This window comes from Emydura macquarii, unplaced genomic scaffold (assembly GCF_026122565.2).
Source record: "Emydura macquarii macquarii isolate MOO-44397 ecotype Brisbane River unplaced genomic scaffold, CSIRO-AGI_Emac_v2 contig_1253, whole genome shotgun sequence".
NCBI classification, from domain to species: Eukaryota; Metazoa; Chordata; order Testudines; family Chelidae; genus Emydura; species Emydura macquarii.
Window position 1 is genome coordinate 8,073,141 of NW_027131390.1, and position 23,960 is coordinate 8,097,100.

The 23,960-nt window shown below is 43.2% G+C and overlaps 1 protein-coding gene and 1 long non-coding RNA gene across 4 annotated transcripts; one reads left to right on the forward strand and one right to left on the reverse strand.

Annotated features, from left to right (window-relative positions):
* Positions 1 to 1,533: 1,533 nt before the first annotated feature.
* Positions 1,534 to 9,944, reverse strand: LOC137153065 (uncharacterized). The gene is made up of 4 exons (XR_010919684.1): positions 9,649 to 9,944; positions 8,674 to 8,889; positions 6,076 to 6,303; positions 1,534 to 2,541 (listed from the first exon to the last, which is right to left on the reverse strand). It is a non-coding gene; the product is annotated as an uncharacterized lncRNA (long non-coding RNA).
* A 3-nt stretch (positions 9,945 to 9,947) lies between these two features.
* Positions 9,948 to 14,410, forward strand: SLITRK2 (SLIT and NTRK like family member 2). Of its 3 annotated transcripts, none has more exons than XM_067548093.1 (2): positions 9,948 to 9,993; positions 10,939 to 14,410. In XM_067548093.1, exon 2 carries the CDS (start codon positions 10,992 to 10,994, stop codon positions 13,566 to 13,568), a length of 2,577 nt encoding a protein of 858 aa, XP_067404194.1. In that variant the 5' UTR covers positions 9,948 to 9,993; positions 10,939 to 10,991; the 3' UTR covers positions 13,569 to 14,410. The 3 variants fall into 3 exon arrangements, with proteins under 3 accessions (XP_067404194.1, XP_067404193.1, XP_067404192.1); XM_067548092.1 differs by lacking the exon at positions 9,948 to 9,993 and adding an exon at positions 10,507 to 10,535 and having other exon boundaries at positions 10,942 to 14,410; XM_067548091.1 differs by lacking the exon at positions 9,948 to 9,993 and adding an exon at positions 10,528 to 10,535.
* Positions 14,411 to 23,960: the final 9,550 nt, after the last annotated feature.

The following is a 23,960-nucleotide window of genomic DNA, read 5'->3' on the forward strand; positions in this document are numbered from 1 at the left end:
TGAAGCTACTTTGGTAACTGAGCCAGCCAGACCCTATGCCTTCAGGCCATATCCCACAATGATGTTAAGCACAGCACTTTCATTGACATCAGGGGGAGTTTTGCATGAATGTTGATGCAGTTCATTAAATTCAGGTCAAGTTACCTGAAATGCCTCTGTCTTCTTGTCTTCCAGACACCTATCGGTTCCTATGTTTTGTCTGTGAGAGTTCCTTGCCAAAGGTTATCTCTAAGCTGATACCATGTGCCCTTACAGAGCCAGACTTAATAAATCATCATCCGTCTTCTACACTGAGCAGGTTCCTAGAGATCTATTTTGTGGAGCCAACCCAGCCTTTGTGCAGATTTTTGTGACGTAGAGGACAAACCTAGCCTTTTTTTTTTTTTTTTTTTTTTTTTTTAGTTATCTAGCACTTTCTTATTAGCATTGTGGGAAATGTGAAGCCTCTTGGGTGCTAGTGACCCGCTAAAGATTAACTCTCTCAAGGTTCAGCTCTTGGAATTGGTATAGTTTTGAAAAAATATTTAAAAAGGTGTTTCCAGGAAACGTGATGCCCACCCACAATGCAGGGAGTCCACAAAGCCCTCTGCGGTGGGCTGTGTGGTGCATGGGATGGCTGCTCAGGTGATTCTCTGCACCTCCTGGGTACAACTGAGAGGGCTCCCATGCAGGCCTCAAAAAGGATGGGGGCATAGGGACAATCTGAGGGCAGAGGCAAGGAATCTGTGATTAGGTGGATCCAATGGCCCTACTGTGAAACCCCAGGTGGAAGGAGCCTTGCAAAAGTCACTCTTTCAGCCTATAAGGCAACCTCAAGACTACTGATGGGCTGCATTGCTGCACTATGCCCTTACAATAGGGTTTAGAGTAAGTGGGAATTAAGTGACGCCTGAGCATATGCACTGGCTTTTTGCACGGCTGTGGATTTCACCAATATTCCAATTTGCAAATGCCAGAATATGGTGGGCTATCTGCAGCATGGGTGAACAATTACCACCCTAACTGCATGGCCATTTTGTGGCTTGCCTTCTGCTTATTGTGTGTGACACTGAAATTCATGACAATCACCCAAGCGGACTGATTAAAACCCAAACATAGACATACAACCGGGGGAAAGTTGCTTAGCTGTCATCCTAAGGAAATGTTATTCTCCAAGTACGTAGCAATATCAGAGAGCTTATTATTGATTACACTTTGAAACTAAAATCGCAGCCCTTATCATAGGCTGTTTGTAGAAATGCCAGTCATTCTAATACCCACATAAGGATCCTGTGTGTTCATGCATTTGTTAAATTGTATTACCGAGGCTGTGTCTAGGGCTGTCTACACGTGGGAAAAGAAAATCCTTCAGAGAACCAATTAACATTCATAACAAGTTTTTAAAGCAGTGCCTGGTGCCATCTCCAAGGATCGGGGTCTTCTCAGCATTTCCATTACAAACCTCGTTCGGGGAGGGGTGGCTGATACACCGTCTCAGCTCTCTCAAACTATACCAAGCAAAACCATGACATGCAAGTTGTCAATCTAGTTGCACTTTTTTGTTTAATATAAAAACAAATCACCATTTTCTCCATTTAGCATCCACCTCCTCCCCTCTCCCCCCCAAAAAAGTCAAATTCTCAGCGTATCATTATAAATTGTTTGGGGCAGACGCCATCTCTGTGCTCTGTTTGTAGAATGCTTGGCCCGATGAGGCCTAGTCTGTGACGGAGGCTCCTCAGTGCTACTGCTGTACAAGAATAAATAATGCTAATATAAAAAACCAACAACAAAATGAGCAAAATAATTAACAAAAATGTCTGTTGTTAACAATCAGATTGTTCCTGAAGTTAACTTTGGGCCAAATTCTCCCACCTCTACTCCTGTTGAGTAGCCCATTCAAACGGATCACAGACTGAGGTACTGGTCAACATGTGTATTTAGGGTTGCCAACTTTGGTTGGCTGTATTCCTGGAGGTTTAATCAAATGACAATCTTTAATTAAAGATTCATCTTTAATTCCTGGAGACTCCAGGACAATCCTGGAGGCTTGGCAACCCTAGTACGGGTGGCAAAATTAGGCCCCTTGGCGTGTTGATGGTGGAAATGTATTTTTAAAAGTTTTCTAAAGAAGCTCATTGGCATGCGCACACAGCAAGGTTTCATAATGTAGGAGGGGAGGAAGAAGCCTATAAAGTGCTGTGATTCTTGCATTTGGGATTTCTAAATATCTTCCTCCAAGAGGCATAAAGGATCTAGGTCATCCCTGGTGTAACTCTACTGATGTCACCAGTGATAAATATGATCCCAAATGGCTTCTACTTGTAATTGCTAGAAAGAGTAGGTGTCAATCAGCATAGAAGCTTGGAAGGAAAGAGATTTTGGGAGAAATAGACAAAAAATTGAATTTTATAAAATGTCCTGGATTCCCCTTTCAGTCATCGCTGGTTACCAAAGGTGAATGTGTTCTTCATTCCTCCGCTCATCCAGGCTTCTCTCACTGCTTGATTCTGAAGTCAAGCCGTAATGTTGCCTCCTTCAGTGTAAAGGATTTTGATCCATCTGCAGGGGAAAATATGTTGAAAGATAGAAAAGGAAGATGAAATGTGAGGGAATGGGGAGGCATTTAAACACAAATACTCTTGATAGATGGTACGAAATGCCAAGAGCAGAATGAGATACATATATATTAGAGATCAGGCCAGAAAAGCCTATAGGAGTTTAGCCATTGACTTCAATGGTGTCAGGCTTTCATCCCACATCTTTATATGTGTTTGTCCCAGGATGGGGCCTCTGGGGTGCTACTTCTGTAAAAATGTATATATTTGAAATTTTTTTACCATTTGGAAGTCCATTTTCGATTGAGTTCTTCACAAATCATCAATACAATTGCCATTCTGATCAATTTTAAACGTCTCATCCATTTCCCTTTTGCCACTCTGAATTATACATCCTAAAATGTCAAACTCAGTATTTGCAGCAGTCTGACCTCCATAAAGAGAAATATTGTAGGCTATTCTTTAGCTAGGTTATTATTGTTCAGAGACAGCAGGGTTTGTACTAAAGGATGGAGCAGCTTAAACTAAAAGAAAACAGAAAACATTCTTCTCCAATGGAGGGAGGGGGAAAATCCTTGTGTCCTTAGACATGGCTTTTCTGTCCAGTGAAAACCAGAACAAAATTGAGCTCTTATTGAGCTGTTACTGTGCCCCCTTTTTCAGAAATAGATTGCTTGCCTTTTCAGCATAGCTTCACCAAAAAGCCCCACATAAAACAGTAACACCATGACCTGGATCTTGCACCTCTTATGTGTGTAAATAACTTTATGCAGATGAGGAGTCCCACTGACTTCATGGATGTGTTTGCAGAAACAGGGCCTTAGAAATAGCCCAGGAAATAATGAGAGTCTGATTTGAAATCACAACATTCAAAAATTGCGGAGATAAAGTTTGATGCTCCCTATTTAACCCACCCCATTGTGACTTGATGTCGCAGGGGGTTGCTAACAGAGTTTTTACAGAGGGGCAAATATTTAAAAATAAATAAATAAAGCCGCAACCCTGCAAATATTTGCTCAAGTTAACAATATTGAATTTGCTTTGGCAGTTTGCACTCCTTTTCTGTGTGCTTTCTACAAAGATTGTGGTGAGTGAGTTTAACTGAAGACATTTTCATGTGTTGGAAATATCGTCGGCATGGGTCATTTATACTGATCAGGTAAGACTTACACTAGGCTAACTGACTTTGGCCTAGTCTTTGCTTGACATGAGTGTTGCTTCATGAGGACTTGCTTAAATGATGCTTATAGCTATGTAGGATAAATGTGGTGTTTTCTACTGTGTTGGAGGACACAGGTAAGAGGGAGTTAATCATACCTTCTTAATAAACAAAATGTAATGCCAAAAAGTCCCTATAATTAGGAAAAGCAGGAAAGTCCCTATATGGCATAAGGTGACATGATGAAATGAAAATACAAAAGTTATGTAAACTGAAACCTGCACAGGCGTATTAAACAAATTATGACGGTCAGATAATGTGAAAAGGTATAAATATGCTAGAGTGGAAGGGCATAGTCGGAAACTCATCGGAGAAATTCATCATGACCTATCAACACCCAAGCTGAAGGTAACTGATCAATATTTTTTCTATATCTCTCTTATTCATTGCTTTTTATAGTAATTGCAAACACAAGGCCATGCCTTTCCTTCAAATAAAGGTTTGTATTAATGAACTTGAGTGTGGCGGTAATGCTCACCCGACCCATGGATACATTGAACGGTACATGAATAGCCAATAATATTTGCAGAAAGCACATTCTGAACTTTAGCACGTTCAAGTACTCTTGCTGGAAACCTTAATCTGGGTAATTTTTCTTACTAACTGTGGTGCAAAAGCAGTAACACATGACCTTTGTGCGGACTAAGTGACAGAACTCACATTTGGATTATTGAATACAGATGCTCAAAGTGAAGTGCTCAAGAATAATCCACAGGCCATGATTATTCATGGAAGTTATCTGGTGCATAATTTCAATTAAACGAATTCAAGAAAACAAGACAAATAGGCTCACTCAACAGAATCAATTATTTACTATGAATTAGTTATGCCGAGTGAAATTCACCTCTGTGCAGAAAGCCAGCACAAAGTCTAAGGTCCACTGAAGTTCTACCTAATATGTGTTTTGAGGACGTAATTGGGACGTCAGTGGTGTATAATTCTTGAGCTGGCTCTCTGTACACGGTGAATTTCACCCTTTGCTTTTGTTGTTTCACATACTATTCTATATATGTCATTAGGACTTGAATGCTGATTGTGGCTTTTCTGCATTACTGCCATACAAGTAATAAGGAAACATACTTAATTATGGTGTTTACTGTATAATAAAGCAAAAGAAAGGCATCTCTCACAGCCAGACTTGCACTAATGAATATTAAGAGAACCTCTATAGCCTAATGCATGTTTGACCTTAAATGTTAAGGTCAAGCATGCAAATATGGATGTCAAAGTACCAAAGTACATACCATGCAAGAAAATCAATTATGTTCAGTGGGACTCTTTGCATGACTAAAGATACTCACATCATAAATGTTTGCAGAACTGGATACTTGCATTTAAAAAAATGTTTAAAATATATTCTACATGGATTAAACCTATAGGGAACCCTATGGAAAGTAATTAATGAGTAGCTGCATTAGATGTTTTAATAGTTAAATATTTTACAGTGGGTTTTTGTACCCTCTTCCAATGAAAGAAACAATAAATCAATTGATGGTATATCATGGGAATATCTGCCACTGGAAAAACCAATCTTGCTGTCCCTATCAGGGTAAAACTCCCATTTAAGGGATTCAGCAAAACACTTAATCTGTTTAACTCATTGAGACTTCAAGTTAAGCATTTGTTTAAAGGAATAATCCCAAACTCATTGAGGTCTGTGGGATTCTTTTTATTGACTTCAATGGTCTTTGGATCAGGTCTGCTTGCTTTGCTGAATATGGATGGACATATGCACAAGCGTACATTTAAGCATGTGTTATGCTGAATTGAGCCCCATGTCAATGGGTGAGAAGGAATTTTTTTGAAGGACTGGGCTCAAGCTAAGGGAAAATGTGCTGGTACTAACGTGGCATACAATTTGTCAATATACTCAGTGCATGAGCAGGCTGGCGAGTTGCTATCCGCCTCCACACACACGCTGCTTTCTGACAGAAAGCTTGCATATCCAGTTTCACACTGAAGCAGATCTCGTTGCTGTTATAACTCAGAAAAATATGCTTTTTATTTAAAAAAGAAAAATGAGTATTTCACAGAATGACACAGAACAATAGTGATTATGAGACTGTAACCTTTTCAGGTCTAAAGAGGAGAGCATGACTCTTATGACAATGTAAATTCTTGGCTAGGATTTCACTTCCAGCAGGAGGTTGAAGAGGGGAGGTAAGAGTTGATGGCAGGTTTGTTTTAAGTTTTATCATTGAGTTATTTTATTTATATAGTAAATGGTCATGAAATTTGAATAAACACAACCCTACTATAGCTCAGAGATCTTAGGGTGTGGAGGAAGGTGATGGAAGAGAATGAAATAAATGTACTCACAGGGCTTAGGAAATTTATTCTTCTCAATGGCCTTTTTAGTTAAACAGTTCAGCCTATGGGGCAAACCCCGACCCAGCAGCCGTCATCAGAGGCAGACACTTTGGGCTGTGTGGTAAGTTGTCCAGCACCTCAGCTGCTGGATACTGTGGTTGCTCTTTGGTGGCGGTATCATCTCTGCCTCTCTCAGGAGCATGCACTGGGTTTGCTGCTGCTGAACATCAGCTGCGACTAAGAAAAGAAATCAACATCCAGCAGGTCCCCTCTGTGCCCTTCACATTGACTCTTGCACTCCCACCCTTTTCCCTACGCTGGTGCAGCAGGATCCTCCTCTTTCTCCGTCTCCTTTATAACATGCATTTCATTGCTTCTGCCTGAGCTAAAGCCTTGTACTCTCACAATTATTTTGCCTGCTTGCTGCTAAATGCAGTAACTGTTTATTTTCTTAATAATCACTTTTAGTAAAGAATAAAAATATCTCACAGTATAACAATGACTCAAGACACACACACACACACTCACTAACTCAGAGAGTGACAATGACTCAGGCCACCCACCCACACTCACATATCTAGGAAAACATACACACAATTACAATGACTCTGGGAACACACGTACACACGCGTGCGCACACACGGGTAACAATGACTCTGGGCGCACACATAGAGTGGAAATTAAGTCTATGTGTTTATCTCAAGACCCTAAGCCCTAGCACAATTTGAGGACAGAATTAGTGTGAAAATTTGCTACTTTCCCTCATTTAGACTTAATGAACTGGTTTGTATCCATGAGATGATTAGTCCTCAGATTATGTTGCTCAAGGACAGGGGGTGGAATACCAAGCGCTACTGAAATAGATGTTAAAACTTCAGCTCCAAATGGAATGCCAGGATGCAAATGCTTTGCAGTTATTTCACTACTCAAGTCTTAACCGCTTGTTTAAGTAACAGAACGGTGAAGCAATTCATGTACCCAGTCGTGTCAAATGCATATAGAAACAGCCATCCCAACACACATTCGCCTTTAGGCAATGGTTTCCAACTGATAGGCAAGCAATAGCTAATTTTACCCAACAGAAATTCAACTGCGTTTCTCCCTTTCTAGGAAATTTCCCATTCTCGTCTTGCACGTCATATCACGGGACCTTAGAGAGAAAATCTCTCCTTTTTCATTCTTGTTCTGCTGGATTTTTGCCAGATATTTTTACTGCCCCTCTGCTTGTATATAGACAAGTGTTTAACCCTCATCAACTTTTCCTCCTTCAGAAAATCTTATAAGACTGGAGAAAGTATTCCTCAGTTCATGTTTCCACAGAGTTAGAAAGCCTGCTCCTCATTATCCACACAGATGAAGGGGCAGACAGGAGGGGTAGCTGAGTTTTGTAAGGATATTGATCTGTGTAGCACTTTGTCCCTATGTTTTATTCAGTTCAAAAGCGAACCGATACCATGCAGGCTCTAGGACCATGCAGGAGTCTACAGCTACTGTAGCATATTTAACCTGCATAAGGCGCTCTCACCCTATTTCATGCTGCCGAGGCGTGGATCAAGCAAATCCTTCAGTTTGTCTGTCCTTCTACACTCTAAAAGCACCTACATGGAGAACAGAAGCTTAAGAACAGAGGGTTCTTCAGTGTAGCAAACAAAGGTATAAAATGATCCAATAAGTGGAAATTGATGCTAGACAAGTTCAAACTTGAAATAAGGTGCACATTTTTAACAGTGAGGGTAATTAATCATTGGAACAATTTACCAAAGTTGTGATAAATTCTCTATCATGAAAAATTGTTAAATCAAGACTGGATTTTTTTTTTCAGGGAAGTCCTATGGCCTGTGTTACATAGGTCAGACTAGATGACCACAAATGGCCTTATCTATGAGTCCTCATAATTCTGCTCCAAGTGGGGAATGGGGGGGACAGCAAAAATTGTCTGGAAAACTAGCATTCCTTATGATACTGGGCAGAAACTAGCATCTCCTAAAGCGCTACAGATTCACTGCCTTGAGTCCTTTGACAAGCCAGTATATGGCTTGAAATTCCCTGAAGATCACCATCAAACGGAGGCTCTCCCTCAGTCCTAATGCCTGGAATTGATCTGGATTTAATTAAATGAAGTCAATAGGGGCAAAACAGGCAGAAAAGCAAATGCTTTTACTTATTAAGTAAAGTGATTATAAAACATTTATGGTATAGTGAAAAATCCTAACTTTGTTCCTAAATAAAAACAGTTGTGTATTTTCAAAATCCCTTTTATTTCTCCTACTACTGTGATCACTGCACATATGTACTTGTAATGTAATGGGATCAGCATCTTCTCTGTGTTTATTACTCATGCAATCCCCCGACATGCTATTCCTTCCATCCCCTATTCAGCTGGCAATTACTGCTGAGGTGTGCAGGGGTGAATATCCCCTTCACAGGCATCATTAGCAACTGGCAGAAATTCGCCTGGGTTCTACTGAACACATATGCAAGCACAGAGTATACAGTCCCACACACCAAGTCTAGGACAGGACATTTTTATACCAACACTACATATCAAAATAACTCATGCACAAGAACACACATGCCTACATAAAGCCACCAGAGAGAAATGCTTACTGTTGCCTTCAGCTTTTGCAGTCTGTTGCAGAGAGTTGTGCATTTGTCAAGAGAGTGTTAAGGATGCTTCAGTGATGTGTGTAGGTGGGGTGCATGGAAGGAGACCAGAAGAGGGTTGATGGATGCCCATGTGTTGCAGGCACCCCAACTTGTTCCCAAAGGGGAAAACTGGGTCCTGAATATCTTTGGCCCCAAGTCCCCAAATTGTAGGACAATCTAAAAATAGAGAACAATCTAAATAAGCCTACTGCCAAAAAAAAATTCTTCCAGGGCAGGAGCACTACAAAAACCTGGACACACCCTATGGATTCTTCTGAATCCAGACAAAATTTTGCCCCCAAATGCTAATGTCTAAAGGGAAAAGAAGCAAAACACTACCACTGCCAAAAAATTTCTGGACCCTGATACATCCCACTGCAGAACTCCAGATCAGTACATGAGTCCTGGCAAAATCTGGCCCCACACTCTACTGTATAAGTAGAGGGGGGGAAATCCAGACCCTGCTGTGGGTGGGAGTAACAGCACTGCAGAAACGTGACTCCAGCAGTGGGATCTTTTTTTTCACCCCTTCACCATTTTTTTTCAAATAACTAACTCGATGATAAGTGCAGCTGCTCGGATTACAATGCAAACTGCAGGGCATCCCCGCTGAGCACCGCCTCAAAGACATCTGTCCTGCCCCAGAAGCCGGCTGGATCCTATCTTTTTTTTTGGCCCCAGAACCCCAAGACATGGGGCTGCTCCCCAAACCCGACCTCCCACCCAGCCTGGTTGAGTGGGAACCCCAGCTCCTGCAGCTGGCACGGAGGTCTGGCCGGCTCCAGCGAATGTTTGGCTGAAGATGTCTACGTCTAACTTCGTAAGCAGAGAGATGCGCTGTCAAACTCTGGCGATGCTCTTGCCCCCAGGAGTCCTGGGAAACAATCCTCCTGATCTCGTCTGGTTTTCCTCCCTGCTGGCTCCCCAAAGTTTTACCTTCGCGGCGGACGGCAAGTTCGGCCCTCCTCGGAGACGGGTTTGTCTGCTGCACAATGCGCGGGGCTGGGAGTCAAGCCCCAGCCACCCGGATCTGACATCTCCCGCTTCCTCCGGGCAGCCCAATTTCACGCCGCGGCGTTGGCACTTCGGCCGCGCCGAGCCCAGCCGGCGTGCACGGTCCGGGTCTAGGCTGGCTGAGCCGGGGCTGGCCGGCGTGCCGGAGCTTTTCCACGCGGCCTAGGGGATTTAGGAACCCCCCCCCCCGCTCGCCTTGGCTGGAGAAGGCGGGGCGGTGTGTGGGTGTCGCAACCCCCTGGCACGCTCCCCGCCTTGGATGCAGAGGTAGGCGCTCGGATTTGCAAGGGAGGGGGGGGGACGAATGCCTGATCCGGGTTTTTGCAGACCCCCCCCCCCCCCCCCCCCCCCCAGAGCCGCTCGGTTTCAGCCGGAGCAGCTCCGGGCGCCGCTTCCCTTTGCACGGTGCCGCCCGAGGGGGGTGGGGGGGCTCGGGCCGGGGCCAAACCCCGCCGGGATCCAGGTGCAGAAGCCGCCCTTTGCCTCGCCCCGCGCGAGAGGAGAGGCTGGAAGGGGAGTCGGGGGGGGGGGGCGCGTATCCGTCCCCCCCCCCCGCACCCCCCAAGTGCCCCATCCATCCCCGCCCGTGACGTCAGCCCCGCCCCGGTTCGGTCCAGAAGGGGGGAGGAGGGGGGGGGCCAGGCTGCCAAAAGCGCCCGGCCGGCGAGCGGCGCGGCTCACTCGCACCAGGCGGCGGCGGCGGCGGCTCCTGTCCCTCCCCCGGGCCAACTCCCAGCCGCGGGGCTCTGCCGCCGCCGCCGGGACCCGAGCGCCGCGCCGCGCCGGGCGAGTGCGGGCATGCGGAGCCGGTGGGTCCGGCCGCGGGGCGGGGAGGGGGGTAGCGCTGCGGGACCCGCCGGAGCCGGCAGAAGGAGCCCGGCGGCCGGCCGGGGAGCCCCGCGGGGGTGGCGGGGGCTGGGTACCGGTGGGGGTGGGGGGGACCCTGCAGCTGGGGAGGGGGGGCGAGCGGTGTCGAGGAGCGGGGGGCCCTGCGGGGCAGAGCCGGGCTGGGGGGGGGGGGGACGAGTCCAGCTCCCTCTGGCCGCAATAGGGGCGAGGGACGGGCTGGTGTTTAGCAGGAGAGCTGCCCCCCCCCTCACCCCCCATGGCTAGTGGGAAGGGGAGACCGGGGGGGGCTTTGGCCTGGATCTGCCCGGTGCCCCCCCCCCCTTTCCTGGTCTCTTTAATCGAGGTTCTCCTTCCCCTCCCCAGCAGCCTCCAGGTCTGACCGTGGGTTCGGCAGCTGGGACCCAGGGCGCCTAAAGATGCTGCAGGGGGTCTGGCTGCTGGGCCTCTTGACCGCGGCTGGCATCTCGCCCACCACCCAGGGCCGGAAGCCGGCCAAAGACATCTGCGGCCGGAGTCGCTGCCCCTGCGAGGAGAAGGAGAACGTGCTGAACATCAACTGCGAGAACAAAGGCTTCACCACCCTCAGCCTCCTGCAGCCGCCCCCCTCCAAGATCTACCAGCTGTTCCTCAGCGGCAACGCCTTCACCCGCCTGCACCCCAATGAGTTTGTCAACTACTCCAACGCCGTCACCCTGCACCTGGGCAACAACGAGATGCAGGAGATCCGCACCGGGGCCTTCAGCGGCCTGCGGACCCTCAAGAGGCTCCACCTCAACAACAACAGGCTGGAGGTGCTGCGGGGGGACACCTTCCTGGGCCTGGAGAGCTTGGAGTACCTGCAGGCCGATTACAACTACATCAGCGCCATCGAGGCCGGGGCCTTCAGCCAGCTCAACAAGCTGAAGGTGCTGATTCTCAATGACAACCTCCTGCTGTCGCTGCCCAGCAACGTCTTCCGCTTCGTCCTGCTCACCCACCTGGATCTGAGGGGGAACAGGCTGAAGATGCTGCCCTTCGCCGGCGTCCTGGAGCACATTGGGGGGATCATGGAGATCCAGCTGGAGGAGAACCCTTGGAACTGCACCTGCGACCTGCTGCCCCTCAAGGCCTGGCTAGACACCATCACCGTCTTTGTCGGGGAGATCGTCTGCGAGACGCCCTTCAGGCTGCATGGGAAGGATGTGACCCAGCTTACCCGGCAAGACCTCTGCCCTAGGAAGAGTTCCAGTGACTCTCACCAGAGGGAAAAGCACCCTTCCCACTCAGACACGCACATCCAGAGGCTCTCGCCCACGGCCAACCCCGCCATCAGCCCCACCAGAGCCCCCAAAGCCAGCCGGCCCCCCAAAATGAGGAACCGTCCAACTCCTCGGGTCACGGTCTCAAAAGACAGGCAGATTTTTGGGCCCATCATGGTTTACCAGACCAAGTCCCCCTTGCCCATCACCTGCCCAAGTGGCTGTGTCTGCACGTCGCAAAGCTCCGACAATGGTCTAAACGTGAACTGTCAAGAGAAAAAGATCAGTAACATCTCAGATCTCCACCCCAAGCCTACCAGTCCAAAGAAACTTTATCTTACAAGTAACCATCTGCAGGTTGTTTATAAAACCGATCTCCTAGAATACAACTCTCTGGATTTGTTACATTTAGGGAACAACAGGATCGCGGTGATACAGGAAGGTGCCTTTACAAACCTCACCAGTTTACGCAGACTTTATCTCAATGGCAATTACCTTGAAATTCTGTACCCTTCTATGTTCAATGGACTGCAGAGCTTGCAGTATCTCTACTTAGAGTATAATGTCATTAAGGAAATCCTGCCACGCACCTTTGATGCGCTGAGTAATCTTCACCTGTTATTTCTGAACAACAACTTGCTGAGGTCTTTGCCTGTGAATGTGTTTGGTGGTACTTCCCTCACCAGGCTCAACCTGAGGAACAACCACTTCTCTCACTTGCCTGTGAGAGGGGTCCTCGACCAGCTCTCGGCTTTAATTCAGATAGACCTCCAAGAAAATCCTTGGGATTGCACGTGTGACATAATGGGACTGCGGAACTGGATAGAGCATGTCACTGAGCAGAGCAGTCAGCAGGCAAGTCCCCCGGTAGTTATCAATGAGGTCATATGCGAGTCTCCAGCTAAGCACTCGGGAGAACATCTGAAATTCCTGAGCAAAGAGGCCATCTGTCCAGAGAACCCTAACTTGTCAGATTCTACTCTCTTCTCTCTGAGTCATAACACAGACGCACCACAGCCCCTTAGTGTCTCACCCAGCTCCTATCCAGAAATACACACTGAAGTTCCACTCTCTGTCCTCATTTTAGGCCTGCTGGTTGTGTTTATCTTGTCTGTCTGTTTTGGGGCAGGCTTGTTTGTCTTTGTTCTAAAACGCCGAAAGGGAATGCCAAGCGTGCCCAACAGCGCAAACAACTTAGACATAAGTTCATTTCAGCTGCAGTATGGGTCTTACAACATGGAGACCCATGATAAAACTGAAGGGCATGTTTATAACTACATCCCCCCTCCTGTCGGGCAGATGTGCCAAAACCCAATCTACATGCAGAAAGAAGGGGATCCAGTTGCATACTACAGGAATCTCCATGAGTTTAGCTATAGCAATCTCGACCACAAAAAGGAAGACTCAGCCAGTCTTGCATTTACAATCAGTGCTGCTGAACTGCTGGAAAAGCAGTCCTCGCCAAGGGAACCAGAGCTGCTGTATCAAAACATTGCAGAGAGGGTCAAGGAACTCCCCAGCGGAGGGGTAGTTCATTATAACTTTTGCACCTTACCCAAAAGGCAGTTCGCCCCTTCCTATGAATCCAGACGCCAAAACCAGGACAGGATAAATAAAACTGTTTTGTATGGAACTCCCAGGAAATATTTTGCAGAACAGTCTAAGCCCGAGCATCCTTTATTGCAAGCAAAGCTACAAACCGAACCAGACTACCTCGAAGTTCTGGAAAAACAAACTGCAATTAGTCAGCTGTGAGGGTGGGCTGTGGGGGTTGAGGGGTGGGAGGGAGGAGGCATTTTAAAAAGGTCTTAAAGTCAAACTTGATTGATCAGAACTCAATACCAGTGTGATTTGTCACATTCTCAACATTTCCACTTTTTAAATTCTGAAAACAAACAAACAAATCCCCCTTATACTATGCCTGGGGTGTGGTGGTGTTTTTGCAAAGTTCCCTTTAAGTTATTTCTACGTCTTTCTCTTCCCCTCCCCTTAGGAACTGTCTCTACAAATGAATGTTTCTGCAATAGATTTTTGCATAATTCTCTCTTTTTGAGTTGGGAGGAAGTGAGGAAGGGGGACGTTGTTTTTTCAATTTAAAGTGGAAACCTAATGTATTATGTAGAAGATCTCCAAAGATCTTTTTCCTGGACTATAACTTTTTTTTGTAAATAATAATATACAATACCGCTGTTTCAATTACTGAGTATAGCCACCGGGCATCACTTTTTTGTGTTAAAGTGCCTTTGCACTTTAAGTACATTATTACTTAATTGTTGCTCTTAGCTTTGATAAATTGAACCTATTTTAATGTGCTGTATTTTTGAAATTAAAAAAAAATGTAAACTAGATCTATATGTCAGCTGCATTAAATCAAAGGGAGATCTTGCTTGATTTATATGAAATCATCCCTTCTTTAAGGGAATCTAGTTCTAGGACTTTATAGTTTGAACTGTAAATTATTTTGGGGGTTAGTTCCCCTTTGGGTTTGGTTTAAGTGATTCATTGAAATCAACTAAGAGGATTTAGCAATGGACTAGAGGTAATCAGTTGCCTCAGATGAGAGTAACAGTTCATTAATAAAAGACATTTTAACATGACCTCATACTGAATTGAACAATTCATGTCCCTTCTTAATTCATTACATTGCAGCCCTAAACACAGCCAATAATGTTCAGTGGTTTAAGATTATTTTCATACTTAATAAAACACTACTTTACTTGTAATATATATTTTCTGCATTAAATTAGATATTTTTATACATTTAGCAACAGAGTTTATATTTCTAACTTCTGAATTGAAATGACCAGTTTGTTTTCTTGCCTGGAGTAGTACTTTTTTAATAAGCGTGCACACCAGCAGGGGCCGCTACACACCTCGTTAAATACACAGGCATACATGTCAATAAATAACAAATTTGCCTGCGATTAGAACCTGGATCCTCTCAATCTGCTAGAGATTGATAGATAAATCATACTAATTTTCAGCAGGGTGAACTACTTCATGTTTTCCCTATCTAAATAGAAAGTAACAGCACGACAATCCTAACCTAGTTGATAAATAACTCCTATTATGTACAGTAGCTTAAATTTTTAGATGACTTTCTCAGTCGATTTACCTTTTATCTCAGTATGGGTTTTAATAAGTACATTAGTAAATACAGTCAATATATTTTCTGTTCTGTCTTTGACTTGGGCTTGAGTTACTTGAATCTTTGGCTTGTGTTACTTGAATCTTTACCTTAACACCTGAAATGTACGTTTATTTCCTTCCTGGAGAATATTGAAACCATTTTAATTAACAAGTGGGCTACACAAACTTTATAGAGCCTTAGTAGCCTGTAAATAATTTTTAAATTCAAACATTGTGTGATTTCAACAAACAGCCCTTATTGACAACAAAAAGTTTTGTTTTGCCTATTGTAAATCCTTATGCAACTGGGATGGTGATCTGCATATAAAGTAGGCCAGGCTTTTCAATTCCTTATTAAAGCAATTGATGGCGTCTGAAAGAAGCACACTGTTTCCTTTTCATAAATAGGTTACTGCACATAATAATCCTTTATTATCATGCAGAGATTGAAGTGGACTCTGCTGACTGATTTTTAAAGCTTTACTATAACTGATGATATATTATCTGCAATTATGAGGAATTTTAAGCAATAGAATTTTGGTTATAAATTACTATATTCTGTGTTATTTTAATCAGGACTTTTGCCAACAGGAAGTAGCTTTATATGTCAGAACAAAACAAGGTTTGTGTGTATAGGGTCAAATATATGGGTCATTCTGCAAACTCTTTTCTAGTGAGTTATGTGACATGAGTACATTAATATGCTAACATGTCAATTCTTTATGTTTAGAGACCATTGCTTCTATTGCTGCTCATTAGATCATGTTTAAAACGAAGTGCTACAATGAACTACTGAAGAATTAGTCTTCAAAATGGTCTCATTTCAAGAAGGAGGAAATGTATTCCATTAATTGAAGTAGGAATAGATGCATGGGATAGCATCCATCTTTGGGTGAGGTACTTATTTGAGAGCTTCCAATAGCGCCTTATTATGTCTGTGACCCAGGATACAGCTAAACGTATTTACTGCTGAGAAAACTAGGCAAATGAGGTGTAGGGATTATTTAAAGTGACACCTCGGTGATGGTTTGCTGCATTAACTCTTTCTAAATTCCATTTTAGTACTGTTTGCAAAGACTGGCACTGTTTTGTATCTGTCGTACGTTAGTAAATAGTCTTCTTCCCTCGCCCAAACAAAGCAGAACCAATTTAAAATGTCATTGTTCAGAAAAAATACTAAATTTCCTTGTCTTCTGCAAATTGGGTTTTCAGTTCTACAAGGTTTAAGAATAACATGGTAGCACTCAGGTTCTGAATTCTTTTAGGAGCTATTTGCGGTTAAATTTTTATGTTCGTTTCGCTTTCCGAAGTTCTGCTCATGGTTGACATTGATGGCAAAGAGAGATTTTTCAAATATTGTTTTTCTTGACTTTTTTTTAGATCTATTAATGTGTTTTATTTAGTAATGCATTTTGATTTGCCTTATCAGTGCAAACTTTAAAAACAATTATTCTAGGATCTTATTTATACCATCATTAACCTTTAATTTTATTTGCAATTTGCATAGGTATGAGAGATCCCCCCCACACACACACACACACACTTTAATAGTTAAAGGGCTGTTGTGCTTCTCAGCTGCCGTTCTGTGGAAGAGCTGTAGGAACTCGGTAGCTATGCAGCCCAGTGGAGGCGGCTTCTTGCTCCTAGGAGATTATGCCTGCTTTAGTAGCAGTGTAATAGTGAGCAGCAATCTGAAAAGATCTCCCTGGCTGATCGCTTCTTTCCAGAGCTCACCTGTGGAAAAGAGTGAGCAAATCAGTGGAATACTTTCTCTGTAAAAGAGTTTATTTTTGCCTTGTAAACTCATGCATTTATGAAGGCTGGCAGAATGGCCCACCCAGATTAAAAACAATGGGTGATACAGGACGGCTCCGTTTTATGCATAGTTTTATGCAGCTACTTGCAATGCAAAATAATAGGACTTCATGTTTTCAAAATTCATGGCTGCACCTTTGTTTTTCTGGATATAGAGCATTAAATCGGTAGGGCTACTGATCAAATAAGATCTGAGTCAGGTTATCGGAGGTTGGCCCAGAAGGAGCAACTGATGAGATGAAGTCAAATGCTACTCATAGAAATTCTGTTGTGCGCGTGTGACACACCTTTCTTTTCTTGTTTGCTCATTGTTTTAAATGCTCATTTTTGTTTTATAGTGAGTTTGAGAGAGAAAAATATAGTCGTTTTTGTCCCTGGCACTTTTCAGTAGACCAGGGACGCTAGTGCCCCTGTTCTGGCTGGGTTCTAGTTTGGGTAATTGCTAGAGGTTGACACTGTAACACCCCCTTCACCCTCCCCTCAATAAAAGAGTTTGCAGAAAGGCCGTGGTTTGCCATTTCTCACTGTGCAACTCTCGACTGCATGTGCCTTTCTGAAGCTTCCAGGTTTTCTGCCTCCTTCCCCCTGAAGGTTCTATTCTCCTCCCAGTTTCCTTCACCTCCTCAGCTCTCTTTGCCTTCCAAGCTGCCTAACCATCTTCTGCAAACTCTTTCCCTGTGCTGATTCAAGTGCCTCACCCAGATTTAACCTTCTGTGCTCTCCGCCTTTCCTTGCAAACAAGCTCTTCCTGTGCCCATTAGCGCTGAAGGGAGTGATTTCTGCCTCCTTTGACAGCAGCAGAGTCTTTCTTGGATGTTGCTGCCTTAATCTCCATGGTAAACATGGGTGGCAGCACTAGAGGGAGCTGTATGTAGCAGTTCCCTTCCCCTGCCACTGTGTGGTTTTTGTCAGCTGGAAGTAGAGGCTAGCTGGCTAGCTTCTAAAACAAAGCAGTGCTCTTGCATCCACAGTGGATTTAACATGTGCTACCCAATCCAAGAACTGCTCTGCCTGGACTGGCAGAGTAGTAATCACATTCAGCCTCCTTAATGTCCTCCTGTAATTTCAATTGGATGTTGTATTCTTTGTTTCCTTCCCTAAAATGTTGCCCGTTGTTGCTGTGCGCTGCTAAACATCTGCCTTGTTCCACCCCTGAGGTGGATGCATTTTGTTGGTGGCTGAAGTGATCCCTGTAGAATTTGGGTGCTTTGAGTCGAAGGCACTTATAAATATTTATTCTTTTTGTATCTATAGAGAATTGCACACCAGTCTTTTGTTTGTTTTTTCCAAATAGTATTTTAGTTTACAAAAAAAAAAAACCCCAAAAAACAAGAAACCCATTTTTTCTTAGTTTTAAATTGTAACTATTTGTGCCAAGATAATGGTGTAAACAACCTGAATTGGCAAATTAAAACACTTTAAAAAAGAATATTGACCTTGCATCAGAATACAAATGCCATAATTTTAAACTGCTCATGAGTGAAATGAGATACTAGAAATGTTAATAAAACTTTTTTGGCTCTTCCATCCTAATCACTGATACAGTTTGTGATTTCAGATATAACTACTGCAGCAGATGGCAAATGTCAATTAATATAGGGGAAGAGTTCCTATTTACCAAAAAATACAGCGAAATAAAGTTTCCTGGGAGATGTGATATTCTCAGTATTTTGTTTGTTTGTTAAATTCTTGTTTTCCAAACATTCTGTAGGAGAAGTAGAAAAATGATTCTTTATCTAGGGGATCGTTAAGTCTATTTGGATTATTGATCTCATCATTTTTCTGGGCACAGGGCCACTCATTTTGACCGTTCTTTTTAAATCCTGGCTAATGAGAGAGGTGGATTAATGAGGGTTTGGTTTTTTTTTTTTCTTTTTGGAAGTGGATGATTGACATGTTTGTGAATACACTGAGTAGATCATTTTGAATAGAAGAAATTATGGAGAAGCGGTTGGCTTTTAATCATATTACAGACCAGAGAAGTTCAAGAATATTACTAATGTTTGAAATATGAGACACATAAAGTTTATTTTGTTATTGAGATTATGAACAAAGTCTCCCATTTGACTACAATAATGGCTTTCATTACATAGTGTTTGGTATCTGGATAGATGAAATTAGAGGTCCAATAAACTTCATTTATCCTAAAATACAGTCACATAATTGAAGTGTTTAGGATTTGTAAGGTTTTTATTGCTTTATTGTTTATTACACTATGTCTGTACATGTCTACAAATATAGCACTGTTGTTACAGCTTGGCTGTAGATGTCTAATAGCCATTATACAGTTACCAAGAACAAACTTAGTTAGAATATTTCCCAAGTCACTCATTAATATACTTTTTTTTTAATGCCATGAATTAGCTTTTCATGTCATAGATCCTGTCATCCATTCACTTCTAAGGGCCTTCACTGAAACTAGCTTTTCCAAAGGACACATGAAGTACATGCGTCTCCCCTGCTGTGATCAAATTAATATGTGCTACTTGTTAGGAAACAAGACCAATCTGTAATATACTTGCTGACCTTGAAAGTAAAGATCACCAGCATCAGATGGTGTTACCATTTTGAAATTGAGATGATTGGCTTGTGTCTTCATGAGCAGTAGTGATAACAATTGTACAAAAATTATTCTGAAATGTCTGCAATGCCAAATGCATAGATGTGTATTTTAGCAGATTCCCTGTGTTGTCTCATCTCACCATACTCCTTGTTCTTGAGTGCAGAAGTGTGGGATGCTAATTATCCTCTGCGTAGGAGACAGTGGGACCATTTGGGGAATGCCGTTTTTGTTCGAGCTGGTACAGTGAATGTCTACAGACCTGGGGTAGCGATCTCCTTTTGAGATATTTGTTGTTTTCATAAGAAGGCTGGGAAATATTTGCTCTCAAGATCATTGCTATTATGTCAGACACTTGTTTTTAAGTTGTCCTGATTACGATTTTGAGTGTCACTGCAGACGGAGATGGAGTTGAGGTGGGCTTGCACGAATTTAGACTGTTTTTCCTGCTTCCTCCATTTCATTAATAAGTCTGCTTATGTCAGTTCATTAATTTCACATCTTAAGTTAATAGAAAAGAGTCTGTAAGAACTGTGAAGATTCATGATGGCCATGTAAATACTCTACTACCCACACATGAAAAAAACACCAGTGTTCTTCATAGACAAGATTATACCATGCTTTTTGGTATTGGGCTCCGTTCTGATCTCAGATACACAGGTGTAAATCCAGAGTTACTGCATTATCTTTGAGTCTGCAGGATGAGTAGAGTTACCTTGAAATCATTCCTGATGGAAATGTGATCAGAATCTGACCGATTACAGGCAGTCATAGAACCATATCAGACCACCATGGGAGGGGGTTGGAGAAACAGGGAAAAACAATGTTAATGGTTGTTTTTGCTCCAAATATTTTAAATTTGAGAGGCTCTGAAGGTTACCCACGTCCATTCGACACATGTAACCTAAAAGAATGCACTGTGGCTGACATGCACCCTTGTGTAAACAGCCAGCACCGAAGTGTAATTTGACTCTCTGTAGAGGGGTGAATCCCATCAGTGTGCATAGTAATTGAAGTAAGGACAGCAAGCTCCTTTCCTACCTTATCCAGGAAGGAATGTTTATTCAGAAGTGCTGAAAACCTCATTGTTATGCCATGGAGAAAGCATCTTACAATGGCTTAAGCATTGGTCTATTGGAATATTACACAGTCATTTGATCCATTCTTTTTTTTCATTTCATTGCTGGGTTCTGTGTGAGAGGAATGGAGAATTTGCTTACTGGTTGACCTCAGCAATCTACCCTCAGTGTAGAGAGAAATTTTTGTCTACCTTTGTTAGCTTTTTTCTTTCATCTCACCTGGTCGTACGCTGCTGTGTAGGTCCTTCAGTCTGTTGAATTAATACTTATCAGCTGAGATTGTCATATGTTTGATGGGGATGTTTGGGTCATACATTAAGCCAGCTTTGTATTTCTCCTTGTCAGAGTGCAGTGATTGCAATGGCTCAAATTCATGCAAAAAAAAAAAAAATCTGGACAGTTTCCGCTCCTGCTCCACTTGAAATTGATGTTAAAAATCTAACTAACTTCAAGGGAAACTGGATTGGGTCCCAAACTGAAATATTTTTGTATTACTGCTATAAATTACATCACTTAAAATCCAACATGTATGTTTCAAGCTAACAATCAACTGAACTCGGTTTCAATTTAGGTAAATCTAGACTCAATAGAGTCACTCCAAATTTAGCCAGGAATCACTGAGATCAGATTTTCACTATGTTTTTGTTACCAGATGCTGTAGCCCATTTACTTGCCTAGTTATTTCTATCCCTTTCTCTGCTCCTTAAAGCTCCCAGCATCTTCATATAAGGGGCAGATTTTGCTTGTGAGGTCAGGATCATCATCTCTTTTAGTAAAAGTTAAGCAAACTTGACCAATAAGGTTCTTGGTTAAATTATTGCAATTCAGGACAAAACAGAATGTATCTAGCTAAGTGTCTCTCTCTCTCTCTCTCTCTCTCTTTCTCTCTCAAGTGGCTAAGCTCCCCATCACCAGGGAAACTGACCCTTGGACAACTTAGATGAGTTTCAGAAAGTCATTGATCCAGTCCAGTGAACAAATCTCTTGACTGACAAGCTCCGCTAAGCTTTACCATTCTCATCAGATCTAACGGTTGTGTTCTGTTGATCTTTTGCATCCACTCAAACGTGTTTTGACTTGAAGCATAAACGCACTGATAAATACCTAGAAGAGCCTTATAATATTCAGTTGACATAATAGCGAGCAAGGGTGAGAGGGCGGAGAGGGGATGAAGTATTTCAAATTTTCTCCGCTTTTCCAAAGGTTTCTTAGGGGCTGATTAAGATCATTAGTGACTCAAAAGAAAATCCAACAACACTTTCATGTGTTTTTATGAAAGACTGTAAAAAAAAAAAAAAAGGTTAGATTTGCCTGAACTATGAAGGTGCTAGAAAAGAGGCTAGCAGGAAGCTAAGGACTTTTGCATTGATCGTTAAAACAGCCAGATTGAATGTCTCTTTGTTTGAGAACATTTTTAAAAGGAAAAGAATAAATGTAGGCTGATATTTTGAAAGGGATTTGGATGCTCAATTCTCTTAAGTGACTTAGAAATCTAAGCCTTATAGTTATGATACTCGATTTACACCAATCTGCACATAACCACAGTATATGTGAATAGACGATTAGGAAAACGCCTAATGCTACAATTTACACTTTAATTAGTGGTGTAGTTTTTCTTGTTTATGTATTCCTAGACCATATTTACTATGCAATCTAACTTGTAAGCTACTTACCAGAGCTGAGTGGTTAATTCTTATTTAGTAAGGTAGCCCCTTTTATCTGTAATGTAATAATTTGCAATTTGTTCGTGAGCAGCTTATGACTTTCTTAGCTCTCTGTTGTTCACCGGATAATGTTTATGAATAATTCTTGGTCTGTAGAGTCATCATCACTATTTGAAATGCTAGCTGTCTTGATCTGCTACTGAAAAGTGTATTGTTATTGATGAACACCTCAGGTGACTTCAGTCCTATGCCTTTATCCACTATGCACCCTTAGCCTATTAATTCATACCCTGGTGTGTCTTATATTGGCAGTAGAATGTGGTTTATTAATTTCACATTTAATTCTTTTTTAAAGATTAAAAGGAGTTTGTGTAGGTATCTCCCCACAGAGACAAATAGCTCCTGCTGAAAGGAGAGAAAAAATAGACCTTTTTAGCAACTATTTTAAATATTTTTTGTATGCTAATTTTTTATGCTTTCTCTCTCTGTTTCAGGTGCCCTAGACTAGACCTTGATCCTCCCCACTCCTGCCTTATAGTGGTGTTTCCCAAGTGGTGGGTCCTGATCCAGCAGAGTGTCATAGGAATATTGTACCTTGGTTGCAGGCCCGGTGTGAAAGAGAGACCTCAGGGGGAGGGTTGGAGAGTGAGCCCACCCTACCTATCTCACAGTGGTGCCTTCTGTCCCCTGGGGCTAGATCTGGCTTCCCACTTCATGTATTGCCCCTTGACACATGGGGTCACAGTGTCCCTCAGGTTTGGACCGGCCACCCCTCCATCATGACAAGGAGAGGAGCTGCCACTGTTAAATGAGGTAGGGTGGGCTCACTATCCCCCATTTCTCCCCTAACGTCCCCTGGGCCTTTCCTACACACCAGGCCAGGATTAGGGTTGGTGGGGTGGGGGGTGCTGCTGTGGGTGGTCAGCACCCCCTTGGAGGGGCGAGGCGCCGGAGAAGGGTGCTGGCCTATGACATTTAGGGTCCCCCCATGAATTTGGACCTAACAGCTGTTCTCAACTCATTGTCTTCTGCATACAGTGACATTGTCTGCTGAACACAGCTTTCACACTAGAAAGTGGGTTAAAAGTAGCTCAGAATGAGAGAGACTGTTGTCGAAATGGCAACTCGACTCTCTGAGGGCAGAGGGAAATTTGGCCCCTTATTTCCACCTCATCACCATCCACACTAATTTCTCCTCTCTTCCTCTCCCCAAAAGGTGCTTTATTTTTGAATCCTAACCCCTTTACCCATCTTCCCTCGTCCACTGAATATAATGAATATAAAGGTAGGGGAGCGGTGTGTGTGTTTAAGTGATGAGGTCCTAGCTGCACTCTGTTGGAGGTTTGTACGTTGCTGTCAAATAATCAAAAAGGCCCAACCAACCAACCAACCAACCAAAATCCATCTTTGGACAATCAGGATCAACTGCCAGACGTCAGTCATATTTGAAGAAGACACATGAATCATGAAATACCTCTAGATTGATCAGCAGTGCCATGCTACCAATAGATTGCATGTGTAAAAGCTGTGGTGCAAACTCTATGTCAGTAGCCAAGCTAAGGTAGTGTTGGAGTGAAAGACGATCCCAAGTCACAAAATTCAGATTTAGATTTTTGCCTTCGCCAAAGCGAAAGGCTGACTGGATCTACAATTTTGGTGTGGTCTCTTTATATAAGGTCGGCTTCAGGGCTCAATTCAGTTCAATGTGGCCAGGATTTCACCCACAACGTCCGTGAACTTTGGATCAAGTCCATGAAGATACTGCCCAGACATGCAATTTTGATCCAGGTTCAGATTCTAAGCCCCTCCAAAGTTTCAGGGTGCGTGACACAGGGTTTTGGTTTGAGTCCATCTCTAGCTGAAACAGGAGATTTTAGGCCCTTATGTGTTGTGAGAGAGA

Coding starts and splice junctions, on each gene's coding strand:
- SLITRK2 (XM_067548093.1), top strand. CDS start 10,992: ATGCTGCAGGGGGTCTGGCTGCTGGGCCTCTTGACCGCGGCTGGCATC.